At 31.4% G+C, this 13,923-nt stretch overlaps 1 protein-coding gene across 3 annotated transcripts; it reads left to right on the top strand.

The window, feature by feature from the left end:
- The first annotated feature begins 9,618 nt into the window (after window positions 1-9,618).
- LOC127800548 (squamosa promoter-binding-like protein 13A) lies at window positions 9,619-13,597 on the top strand. 3 transcript variants are annotated; one of them, XM_052335224.1, is made up of 4 exons: window positions 9,619-10,358; window positions 10,541-11,024; window positions 12,157-12,293; window positions 12,810-13,597. In XM_052335224.1, exons 2-4 carry the CDS (start codon window positions 10,615-10,617, stop codon window positions 13,433-13,435), a joined length of 1,173 nt encoding a protein of 390 aa, XP_052191184.1. In that variant the 5' UTR covers window positions 9,619-10,358; window positions 10,541-10,614; the 3' UTR covers window positions 13,436-13,597. The 3 variants fall into 3 exon arrangements, with proteins under 3 accessions (XP_052191184.1, XP_052191183.1, XP_052191182.1); XM_052335223.1 differs by having other exon boundaries at window positions 10,522-11,024; XM_052335222.1 differs by having other exon boundaries at window positions 9,620-11,024.
- Window positions 13,598-13,923: the final 326 nt, after the last annotated feature.

Below are 13,923 nucleotides of genomic sequence, written 5' to 3'. Positions count from 1 at the left end.
AAGATTCCATATGAAGCTTAATACAACAAATTGTGCATTTGAGGTCACAAGGAGAAAATTCCTTGGCTTTATTGTGCATCACCGGAGATTGAAGCAAATACCACCAAAGTTAGAGCCATCCTGGAGATCCCACCTCCCAAGAATATAAAACAAGTGCATGAGCTTACCAGGTGTATGGTTGCGTTAGGGAGGTTTTTGTCACATTTCATTGAGAAAGGATGGTCGTTCTTCAAGGCCTTGACTCATGCATATATGAGAGTTTACATGGGCTGATGACCAGTAGGAGGCCTTCCAAAAACTCAAGCAATGCCTAAACTCCCCACTCAAGCAATATCTAGATCTAATTTCCTATAATTAAACCTACTAAAATTAGGAAAATAAGAATGGAAATAATAAACAAAATTAAATCCCTAATAGTCTGAGATATAATCAACTAAAATATGGTTTCTAAAAAAAGCGAATAGTATCTTCTACAAGTCATCAAAACTTAATGGGTAGGGTTGTGCATCACATGCCCAACTACTCTTCATGTTGGGTTGGGTCTAGGAATGACCCATCTCATTTGACATATCTAACTAGAAACTACAGTGAATACTTATTCCAAAATTATAAAATTAAAAAAAAAAACAAGAAATTGATTTATAATTAGCCTTTATCTTTTAATTGAAAATGAAAAAACTTAAACTAAAAATAAATGCATAAAAATTGACAATGGAATTAAGAAAAAAAAAAAAACCCAAATGATTACTTTAAATTTTGTATTTTCCTTTTCAATATTTCTATTTCGGGTGTAAATTTGATTTGGATCAAAAAATTGGATGAATTGAACGAAAACAATTGGTTTGATCTGATGGGGATTGGAGTCATTTTGTTTTTAGTTCAATCTTGCTTTGAATCGAAAAATCTGAATATAGATTAAAATAAGTAATAAATTATAATTATAAAATATGTGCAAATATATATAATACTAATAATATACTACAAGCTAGCAATTCCCAAACCCAAAAAAGCCCTTGCAATACATACATAATATGTAATCAATTATGTTTTTTTGTTTGTATCATTGTAGTTTAATATATATATATTTTAAAAAATTATATTTACAATAGAGAGAAAAAAAGAGAGGAAGACCGAGTAGGACCAAATTGGTATGATCATTCCTTTACCCAGTCTGTATTCAGTCCGAATTTTTAATCTAATTTAGTTATGTTCAAATCGATTAAACACTCTTAAGTTTTGTTATTTTGAGAATAAAAAGTTGTGAAAATATTTTGACGCCTTTAATTTTTCACATATAATGATTTGGTAATAAAAAAAAAAGGTATTTATCTAAAAGTGGGTTGTTTTGAGATAAATTTTTACAAGTAAATTTCAAAAATAATTTGAAATATTACCCAAGAGGGGGTGAATTAGGTATTTTGACTATTTTTACAAATAATAAAAATATCTTAAACTTCTATGATGTAGTAAAGTTATTTGAAGAAAATGTTTTCTTAAGCTATAAACAAATGTAGCAGCGGATAAGATAAACATGAATGCATGTACAGCATAAAGGATTTTTCATGGATGATAGCTTTGAGAAAGCTTTTGATAAGTAATAAATTTATATAGAAAGGATTAATATGGAAATGTATGCATTTTATAAAGATACTTAGAAGGCACTTTATACAAAGAAAAATCAGTTTATAACATATGAAATAGATGTATGCATTTAGAAATGATTATGCAGTTAGAGAATATCGATCAAATAAGTCTTTATGTTTAGAGAAACAAATGCTTGTAAAGCATTTCTATGAGATTTGATGAAAGCTGAAACAGAAGCATGTATTTGCTTAGGATAGGATAAAAGATATGTTTTATGAAAGTTGAAAACATTTTAGAGAAGAATGAATGTAAATGAAAACAAACTCTATATGCATAAATGAAAGTTGAAACTTGAAAGATTTTGAGATAATTCCAACTGAGAAAACATTTTAATGACAGTTATGAAAGCAAAGCAATATATAGTTTTATGTATGCATAGCACATAAAGAGTAATGTTGTTAAAACTAGAGCAATAAGAAAAAAACGACATGAACACAACATTTTAGAGTGATTTAGCAAACTGTCTGTTAGCTTATCTTCTCATTAAAGATTTAAAATATTCACTAATGATAGTAGTTTTTACAGATTCAACTAAGATATTTTTAAACTTTATACTCCTTTATCAACTAAAAAATAATACTTAACTATTTTGAAAAACATATATAAATATATGAATACAAGGTTTTTCAATATACAAAAGAATATATATAAACTATTTTGAAAATTATCAATAAACCACTTTTACTAAAAATATATTTTCTAAAATTATTTTCTTCATAAATTAAAATATAAATTTCTCAACACAATAGACCAAATGCATTAATATTCTCAACTATAGTCTGATTTCAAAAAATTGAAAGATATTTTTTGAATGTGTTATTCAACAATATATATATATATATATGTATTGAAATCATAAGTAGGCCAAATACATATTTTTGCTTTTATAATTTTATATTTTTTTGTGTGATAATTTAAATTTTTCGTTACTTCTTACACTTCTGAATCTACATTTCAAGTTAATTTAATTCATGTACTTTTATATATAAAAAAAATAAAGTAAAATGATAAAATATACATCATATTTTATTCATGTCAGAGTATCATAATTAAATTAATTTAAAAAAATAACTTTAAGAGTACGATCGAGATAATAATAAAAATTAAATAATTATATAAAAAACTCAAAGAAAAAAATACAAATTTTGCCCTCGTAAACACGGAGATGACTGAGGGAGAAGTCAAGGTGATGTCTATCCGATTCATGAATTTGGAAATATTCCCGGGAACTTTACGTCATTTCATTTCATTTGTGGAGTGTCCTGGCGTTAATTAATCAAATACACGTGACTCTATCTATCAAGTTTCGTCTACACAACTTCCCAAAACCTCACTATAAAACGTCTTCTTCTATTCCGACCAGAAAGCACATTATGCATCGGAGTCAATAGTCGTTGGGCATTCTTCCAGGAAAAAGTAAGCAAATGACATTAATGGGCCCATCACCCATCGTGATTAGAGCGAGTAAAAATTTAATTTATGTTAACTAATTGAATCAAATCAATTAAATTTGTTGGCTCAATTTGATTTTTTTCTTACATCAATTTGATTCGATTAATTTTTCTCAAAAATTCAGTATTCGATTTTTTGATTGAAAAAACCAAACTAACCGAATTGAATGAATTTTAAAATAATATTTTTTTATATTTATAAAAATAATGTCATTTTTTTATGTATTTTTAATTGATTATTTTTATATTTTTCAATTTAATTAATCAGTCGGTTCGATTTAATTTTTCTCCTCAACTTATTAATTTAATCAATTAGTAAATTTCGATTAATTTAATAACAAAACTGACCGCTGTGCACCTTAATTATAATCAACACACAGATCTATTTCTATATGGATCTTAATTGGGGATTTTTCGTTGCTTGATGATGATAGTTACTTAAATCATATAAACTTGTCAACTTCTGATGATTATTGCTTCAAGGACTAGCCATCGTTATCGTTAACAATGCATTTTGATTTTGTTAATTTGATGGCTATAATAGGTAGCCATCATCATGTGCACAAATGTACCTTCTTTATAATTTGCTAATTTTGGCAATGCCTTTCTCCACTGTCCATCCAAAAAAAAAAAAAAAAAAAACTTTTCCTCACCTTCAACACATAACACAAGTAATAAATCACTCAAGTTTTTTTAGAGATTAATTCTTAGCGGAGGCAAAAATACCTTATTTAGTAAGGACTAACTGTGTGTTCACTTGAGAGTATATAAATTTACAATTGTATCCAATTTATCGAGAGGCTAAATCAAGGGGGAATGTCAGTCTCTTCCAGAATTAGACAGACGAAATCCGAATACTTGGGTCATCAAAAAAAAAAAAAAAAAAAAAAAGAAACTTCACTTTAAATTCATCTAAAATGTTACTTTTATACATTTATTTGCAAGCTAATGTTGCAATAATAATTTAAAATTATTACCGCATATTGAGTTCTAAAAAGTATTTTTTTAATTTTAATATTTTATTAAATAATTAAATCTCTAATTAGAAAATACAAAACTTAATCTTTTTTAAAAATGAATATTATCGTTGTTTGAAACATAAAATGTTATGTCATTTTAAGTCGTGAAATTAAATTAAGAATTTAAGAATGATAATTGCATGTCCATTTCAGCATAATAATGATTATAACGAGGTGACGCTCAATAAATGAGACTTAAAACTGGCATATATTAATTTAATAATTGAGTGAATTATATGGAATATTTCTAAAATTTGACCAAAGAAATAAGACATTTTTTACATTAAAAAGGAGGGAGACCACCCTCCACTTATAAATTGTGTATCATTTTTCCTATTAATTGTTAAAAATTGAGTATTGATTTGTTAAATTTCTAAAATTATCCATCGCTTTCCTCTCTTTCATTTCTCCTATTTAGTTATAGACAATTACAAAGAAATAAAAAAATAGGCATGTGTCAATTGACCATAGACCACCTTGTTGCTAGTATGAAAAGAAAGAGAGAGAAACTTGATTGATTGAGAGAGAGAGAAATAGGTACATGGAGAAAGAAGAAAAGGGAGATGGCGATGTCTAACGTTCTTGGTCACTCTCTTCTTTTCTCAGATCCATATCCTTCTCCGATGATAATAGACTTGCAATAATGATAGCTCAACCCAGTGACTCTTCATGTTGCAATCGACGAACTGAATGGGTCTTCAATTGCAATCAAGACTCATTCCCTTTCCATCACACTATTTTTTTTACTCGTTTTCGATTTGTAATAAAGCCTCAATTGAACCCCTTACAAAGAAATTGAACCATACTACAATTGATTTGTAGAGAAAAACAAAGTTTATTTGATTTCTCTACAAGTCGGACCATAAGGTTTGAGTGAGAAACACTTTATCTTGAAAAAAATAGAGATGATAAGATAGAAAAGAGAAATAAGGGCGTTGGGAGGTAAATCACTGCTTGGAGAAGTGATTTGATTTCTCTACAAGTCGGACCATAGGGTTTGAGTGAGAAACACTTTACCTTGAAAAAAATAAAGATGGTAAGATAGAAAAGAGAAATAAGGGCGTTGGGAGATAAATCACTGCTTGGAGAAGTGATGATCAGACCAATTGTGGGAAGGATAAAAGAAAGAAATAAAGATGAAAAATGAGCAAAAAAGAGATATGAGAGTTTAGATAAAAAGACAAAATATTTCATTTATATGATAAATTAGTTATACAAAGGTATTTAGTGTCATTTTTAAAATGTCAAGGGTGTTTTTATTTTTATACTAAATCTCATGAGTGTTGATGTACTTTTACCTTAATTAATAATTTGTTATTGATAATGTTGAAAAATTTAAATTACCAAAAAACACACGAAGGAATCAAAGAAATAAAAAAAAAAAACTATGGAAAGATAGAGAATTGACATATGAAAGATAATTAGAGGTATGTAAATGGTTGGTTAAGTAACTTCAATAATTGAAAAAACAGAACCACTATACAAAACCAAACTGAACCGATCGAATAAACCGAACAAATCCAAAAATAACTAAACAGATTGACCTAATTTTTGGCTTTATTGTGCCATTGTTTGGTGATTCCAATGATCGGAACTAATCATTTGATTTCCCCAATTACGGTGGTTCATATGTCAAAAAATGAGTTTGATTTAACGGTTGATTGTTTATAGATTTAAAAATTAATTTCATTATCAAAAAACTCAAAATGAGTTTTTGGAAAAACATCGCCGTTCACCATCCGTGGTGGATTTCGACAATCGGAATTGACCATCAGATTTACTTGGCTCAATAACCCATATACTCAAAAAAAAAAAAAAAAGAATCTAATGGTTGAATTTCAATAGATCTAGATTTTAATGTAAAATACACACCCGCAAAAAAATTGTCAAAAAACTTATTGAAGGGGTTCAAGCCCATATACTATGAATATCTAAAGGAAATAAAAGCGGTTTGAGGCGATGGTGGCTATCGAGGTGACATCAACGAACGAGCACAATGGTGCAAATCGAAGTGAGAGATATGCTAGTAGCAACGTCGATGGCCGATAGGAACAAAACTTGCCACCATCGACACCGAAAGTAGAAAAGAACAGTGGATGTCCGTGTTGGAAGGAGCAATGGGATCGTCGGAGATGAAGGGAAAATGAAAGAGGCAAGGGCCAAGAAAAGGCAAAAAGACCGAACCAATGTTCAATCCTTCCGCTATTCTATGACTTCTGTTTGTTTTTCTAATTTTATTTTATATTGTACCTAAAACGAAGTCATTTTATAATTTTGGTTGGTTCAATTATTTCAAATAAAAAATCAAACAAAAAATTAAAACTTTTTATTATTTCAATTATACCTCTATACTTGTATTTTTTAGTCAATTTAACTCATATACTTTAATGTGTAAAAAAAAAGATATATATAGTAAGATGAATTAATTTAACATTTATTTAGGATAAATTGACTCAAAAATATAGATATAAGGGTGTATCGAAATAATAAAAAATTTGAATTACCACAAAAAAATTAAAATAAAAGAATTAAATTAACTTTAAATTGTAAATATATGAATCTAATCAAAATAACAAAAAATTTAAATAATTACATAAAAGGGACAAAATATAAATTTAAATTGAGGAGAAGAATCACACATGATGGTATCCATTCCCGATGAAGAGCTTAAACCTCACCCCTACTCTAATTTTGCCAAACTTATTGAAGATTAATGCAACCTCCATTTTAGTCTCCGTGAGCCTAACAATTTCAGCCATGGTTGAACTTCCATTTTATTTATTTTTATTTTTTTATTTTCTATAATTATTATTAACATAAATCTTAGAAAGATTATTAGGATTAACTTTAAAAATAATATCTATTGTACAAAAAAGTATAATCACAATTAATGTGATTTCTAATATTTTTACAATTACAAGTCATATTAGTAAAATTTTCTTTCAAATATATAATTATTAATGAATTATATTATTATTAGGGAAAAGTAGAAATTTGGTTTAACTGAACTTACCAAATCGAACCAATTGAACTTGTCGGTTCAGTTCAATTATTTTTTAAGAAGTTCGATTTTGGATTTTTAATTTAATTTTCTTCGTCAGAATAACTAAATTAATCGAACTGATCGAAGTATAAAATGACGTCATATTTTTTAAAAATTTTTCTTGGGTTGGTGGTTGAAGTTTATAATTAGTTTTTAATTTTTTTTTTCAATCAGTTAGTTTGGTTTCTTGAAAAGTTGAATTTTTTTCAATTCTTTGTATTAGTTCAATTTTTGATATTTGATTCAGTTTATACCGTTTATGTTCAGTTAATTTAGTTAAATCAGTTGGTTTGATTTGATTTTATCTCTTTATTTAATTAATTTAATTTAATTAATTAATTTCAATCCATTCGATAACTAAATCGATTCTTTGCATATCATTAATTATTATATGTGAAAATTATATTATGTCGCAATATAGTTGCATTTTACACTTGTTTAGTGGAATTGTAAATTGCGCCACTCATGCGATTCCACGTGGAGACACCATTATAACCGTCACATGGCGCCGTAAGTTACGTGTGGACCGACTTTGTGATAAAATATTTTAAAATTTTCATAATAATGAGATTTAATAATAATAATAATAATAATAATAATAATCTTCTTTATTGTTAAATAAAGAAGTAATTATTGTTAAATAAATGAGTAAAATATCTTTCATTATTTTTCTTATATAATTTTAGAAAAATAAAAAATAAATTTACTAAATTCACCATTGATAATAAATTTAATAGGGCTCATTGCCTAGATTCATTTTGAACTTATATTTAGGTTGAAGATATTTATCTTGAGCTTAGATTTGTGAGAGAAAAACTTACGTTTATAATATTAGCATTGTGTCACGTTGATCAAATAAATCCAAAACTAAGTTTGTGTTCTCATTGAGTTTTAAATTTATTTTTAATTTTTTATTTTGATAGTTTGTTTTAAACGTGTTTTGTTTATCATTTTAAAAAATTATTTCTCAAAATAGAAAACTAAAAACACGTTCTGTTTGAAATTTTGAAAATAATTTTTTAATGATATTTTACTCAATAAATTTGATTATTCAGTGAATTAGAACTATTTAATATTAATATATTATTAAAAAATATATATATTTTAAAGTTAATGAATCTTACAATATTTATTTTCATTACAATAACATAATACGAATAAATAAATAAATTATTCAATCTTTTCCGTGTTTTAGTTGAAAATAATCAAAATAATTTTTTATTATTTTGAAATTTCTTTTCAAATTTTTTCTTATTTTTGAAAATAATAAAATAAACGTATTTTTACTATTTTAAAAAATTAAAAATTAAAAATAATTTAAAAACAATAAAGAACGACCTGACTTTTTTTCTAAAAAGAAATAAGGTTAGGGTTCATTTGGGCTTTATCAAAGCTACTACATAGAAAAAGGTACGAGGGGAAGAAATTTACTGTGATGCCAGTGGGCGATAGTGGTGAATGTAGGTTAGCCATGAAGGAAGGCTGGCGACCATAGGAGATGCAATGAAGGAAGCATCCGTATTGCATCCGTAAGAGTAAAATGACAGAGAGATGGGGAAATGAAGGAGGAGATGAATGGGGTATTATTTATATATAAGGTATTTTGATTATTTTTTAATATTTAATTATGATTAATTAATGATATAAAATAAATTGTAATATATTATTAAATTTGAATAAAAACTCACAAATTTTATATTATTTGACGCGAGCTCACAAGAGGGTGTGCGGGTCCCCCGTGCCCACTTCGGACAAATATCGGGCAATAGAAAAATTTTCTTTTCCTTACTCAACAATACAATAATATATATTGCTGTATTGTTATTGTAAATGTAACAGTGTATCTAATAATTGCATATTATTATACACTGCCATACAAGTACAATAGTTTATAACGTTGTAGCTGTAAATACAGCAAATATTGATTAAACACATGTAGCTGTAGCTGTAGCTGCACGTATTTAAGGAGATTTATTGCCATAAATATTGTTGTAATTGTACGTGCTTAAGCAGTACTGTACTGTTGTATTTTCAGCTACAGCAGTATACAACTGCTGTAAAATACAGCAATACATATTATTATATGTATATAATTAACAATTTTAATTTCAATTGAATTTAGAACAATTACAAGTGGGATGAAAAAAATAAATCATAAACGTGAGACTTTATGTCATGATATATAAGAAAAAATATAAATTCAGACCCATCAAATTAAGACTCACATAATACTCACCTCTGCTCAGTGACGTAAGTTCTGGAGATAATTATAAGCCCCTTAATGACTATTGATGGAAGGAGGGGCTACAAATATAAAGTAACGAATTGGGAAATGAAGTGGTGTCAGGATTTGTGAAACATACGAGGGGGTAAGTAAATGCTGTGTGTATGGCTGTTCTTTTTCTGTACTTTTCTCCAGTCAGCCGATATTGTGGCCGAAGAGAAAGTTGAAAGCAACTACAACACCCTGTCCCTTTCTTTGCCACTCCTTCCTTCTCTTCTCTCTCTTCCCCATCATTTCTTGTTTTTTTTTTTTTGCCCTTTATGGTTTATTTATGCGTTCTTGCTTCCTCCCCCATCTCCAGCATTCAGCAATTCCAAAGCTCCAAACAAAACCCTAAGCCTGCCAAATCCAACGCTATTTGATTGCAGTGACTTTCAAGTCTTTAATGGGTGACCCATTTGAATACTGAGCGTTTTCGCTCAGAGAGAGAGAGAGAGAGAGTGTGTGTTTGCTGCTTACCCACTCCTGATTTCATTGCCCTTTCCCCTTCTTTTCTGTGCTGTTTCCTAACCTCTATTGTTTTGTTGAGTTTGACCTCAAGTCAAAGAATGAGTGTCCCGGTAAGTTCAAATCACTTTCTCTTCTGCTTCATTTGGTTGTGTGAGTTCCAGTTTTCCCACTTTGCTTTTTAACTTTTTCTGTTTGTTTCACTCGCCTCTCTTCCTCTTCTCAACTCTGCCCCGTCTCTTTCCTCTTCATTTTTTTTTTCTTGCAACTCCAATAAATCTCTGGGCTTGCGTTTCTATCGAGAGAGAGAGGGGAGGGAGGTGGGGGGCGGGACTTTCTCGTTTTAGGTTTTCTGAGTAATTTGAATATGGAGTAGTTGCCTTCCAACTCAGAGTGAGATTGGTTCAACTGCTCTTCCAAAGTTTGTGTTTGGCGTACTTATCCTTGCCCTTCAGTTGGTCTTATTTTAGGTAAGTTTTCTCCTATCAAAATTCGACAACTTCCAATTCTGAGAACTGGGTCACTCAAAGTTTTTCTTCGACAGAAATACCTACTATTCTGGACTTTAATTTGCTTATTCCTTTCTCTTTCTGTTTTCTGGTGTTTTTTGCCGAATTTTATATGGGTTGTGAGATCTTTGCCGAATTTATAGATTGAATTGAAGTGAGCAGAGTCTGTAAAGAGAGTGGATTTGGGGAGTGAAACTGCAAGTGTTCCCAGTTAGCTATGGACTGGGGAAGGAAGTCATCAAGTTGGGAATTTACTGAATTGGGCTCAGAAGATGAGACCCATCTCGCTTCACTTGTTGGGTCCAGTGGCTTAGGATTGCACAAGAATGGAGGAGGTTTTTCGGTTGATTTGAAGCTTGGCGGATTAGGAAATATGGGAGATGGGTCAATGGACAAATTGAAAGGACCTAGAGGTTCTAAAATTTCATCATCTCCATCGGCGTCCTTAAAAAGAACGAGATCGATTGGTGGAATGCAAAATGTTTCGTGCTTAGTGGACGGGTGTACGGCTGACCTTAGTAATTGCAGGGAGTATCACAGGCGCCATAGAGTGTGTGAGCGCCACTCTAAGACCCCGGTTGTGTATGTTGGTGGCAAAGAGCAGCGGTTCTGCCAGCAATGTAGCAGGTAAGAATCGGCATTCTTGTAATTTATATTTATAGCCGCACGTTGCTTTTTATCAATTTTTACGATCAGAGAACTTTTATACTCATTGAATGTTCTAGTAGAACGTGTCATACTTCTACTTGCGCTTAAAAACTGATTTAGGAGCTGTCTCCACTTGTCTCCATACAACTTATGTGCTTGTTCTCTGCTTGTAATCAACATAAAGTTGTTTTAAGGAGTTGCAATTGTCAAAGTCCTGTTCATGTGGTAGAAGCCGGTAGTTGAATTTGCTTGATGCCTTTTACAGCATTATTTGATATGCCTATGAATAGGCCTTAAAGTTGCATGATAAAAAACTGAAACTATAGCGTCAACGGATGCTCATGATGGGTGTAGTTTTCTTGGAGGGTCATCATATGAAGCTATGGAACTTAGGAAAATGGATGGATCCCAAGCTGCAAAACTTGTTTAGCGCCATTTGAACTACTTAGTAGGTAAATTGTGACTTCATTGCTTGCATGTTCAAATGTTATAAGTTTTCTGTGTTACAGAGCGTATATTTGTTTGTGCTCCCCAGTTTTATCACATCTAGAATTCAATTGCTTCTTGTTTTCCATAAGATACATTTTGTCAATTGCTTGCATTCTAAAGTCGAATTGTGAAAGTGATTTACATCTCTAGATTACCGGGTGAAATACATTTTTTTGGTATACACTGTCTCACTGAGATTCATTCTGAATCTTGTAACAAACATTTGAATTCTGAAGCCAATAATGATCCACATATCTGTTGTGGGGTTAATTGGTGCTTGACTGTTGCCTCTCACACTTTTCATTGGAAGATCCACAAGGTAAGATATTTGGTTTGTGTTTTAAGTTGATAATAACATATACAGAGCAATTTATTCTCTGTTTGCAAATTCTGCCATGAAAACTACCACTTGAATTCCAGTAATCAATATATATATATATTTTCATCATTTTGATTTCCACCTGGAAGATATTACACTTCTCAGAGACCAGATATACTCAAGTTGCTGATGTGAGAAAAGCACTCGCTGAAATAACCATGGTTGCTCACTCAATTAATTGTCCAACGTGGCACTGTATCCGTTGGTCCTTTAGCTTTCCCAACTTGATCTGTTATTTTGTAGATTCCAATCTCTTGGGGAGTTTGATGAAGAGAAACGAAGCTGCAGGAAACGACTTGATGGTCACAACCGTCGTCGGAGGAAACCTCAGCCAGAAGCATTCTACGTGAGTTCCGGGAGCTTTTGGTCTGGTCCCCAAGGTTGGCGTTCTTCCTAGCATAGCTGTCTCAAATGATCTGTTCTTTCTATTGTTTTGTTAAAACTCTAATGGATTAACCTGCAAATTGGTTGAGCGGAGCAAGTCTTTGCCTCGTACTATAATCTCAAGCTGATGGTATGATTCTCTTTTGACTTTATCAAACTTAAAAGCATCCCCAGTGGACGAGGCTTCTCCCTTTGCAAGGGTTGAGAGAGGCTTGCTTTTTTTTTGACTTAACAAACTTGCTGGCACAAGGTTTTGCCTTCACCTTACATCGTGTAGTCTGCCTAAGACCCAACTTGTAATGCGTGTTGCAGCATGAGATTAAGTTGAATTAACAAAACTATTTTTAGTCCGAGGCTTGATGAAAAGATCATCAATTATATCTGCCATGATTGCATTTTGTAATTTGGATTAAGTTCTAGTTTGAAAAGTTGCTTCTTGTTATGATATGAACTGACTTGATGTTGGTTGGTTAAAATGGGCATTCTAACTCCGTATCTTACCTGAAATCTAGGTGCGAGGCTCTTGCAGTTTGGCTGCCCAAAAGCATATGCAACATCCACGGCAGGTGCTGCCACCGCATGGCCTGGCATTGCTAAGCCCCATCAGCATTTCCATGTCCCTGATCAACAAAATGCTGTTCCAAGTTCTCAACCCTGCATTTACAATGTTGAAAAACGATTCCCGTTCTTGCTAGCACACGAGCCAGAACGAAGCAATCAAGTAGTCCCCGAAATTTCGAGCTGCCAGGGACTCGCCAGTAACAGTGCATCCCACGAAAGCGCAAGGGGACACCTGAGAACATTGTCGGGTGGAATAACAGTGTCTTTCAACTCCAATTGTGCTCACTCTCTTCTGTCATCACATCCAACAGAGACTCCGGGAACTTATTTCAGCAACTCGTTGCACCGGGACACGATCCATTCCAACTTGCCAGCAAGTAGGAGGTTGCATTTCGATGGTCTGGCTCAATATTCGCAGCGGGTGGAGGAGGAGGAGGAGGAGGAGGAGGAGAAGCCACCAGTGCTGGTTCCTCAACCCAGCAACACGAACATTGTTCGCGACCAGATACTTCACGTGTCGCCTGATGATTTGCTGGAAAAAGGGGCCTCGCAAGTGCTTCCGTTTTCCTGGAAGTAGGTAGTCCACTAAGTTCATTCCTTATCCGCTCGATTGACTTTCTTCTGTATGAATGTTTGTTTGTCAGTATTCATGTTCATGCTGATGGCCTTTCTGATTGATCCAAACGTTGTAAAAGATTTTCTTCTGTTCCAAGTGTTTGCATTGCTGGTCTTCTTCTCACGGTTCAAACTCTTCTTTCAAAAGACAAAATGTACTTGGTTATATACACAATAATCATAAGATTGGATGATCTCGGACATTTAATTTGTCCCATATTCCAACTATAATACAATAAAGAGGATTTTATAACCACTCATAAACTTCACTGTTCATAATATTACAGGGTTAATTATACTAATAATCACTTAACTATGCATTTTGTTATTGTTTGGTCATTGAACTTTGAAATGTTACCTGTTAGTCACTAATATTTCAAAATTGTTACTGCTTAGTCACTAAATTTTAAAATGTTACTTGCTAATCATTAATATTTCAAAATTGTTTTT

This window comes from Diospyros lotus, chromosome 4, assembly GCF_014633365.1.
Source record: "Diospyros lotus cultivar Yz01 chromosome 4, ASM1463336v1, whole genome shotgun sequence".
Lineage (NCBI taxonomy): Eukaryota > Viridiplantae > Streptophyta > Magnoliopsida > Ericales > Ebenaceae > Diospyros > Diospyros lotus.
The sequence above is the reverse complement of the archived record's forward strand: the minus strand, read 5'-3'. Positions and strand labels throughout refer to the sequence as shown.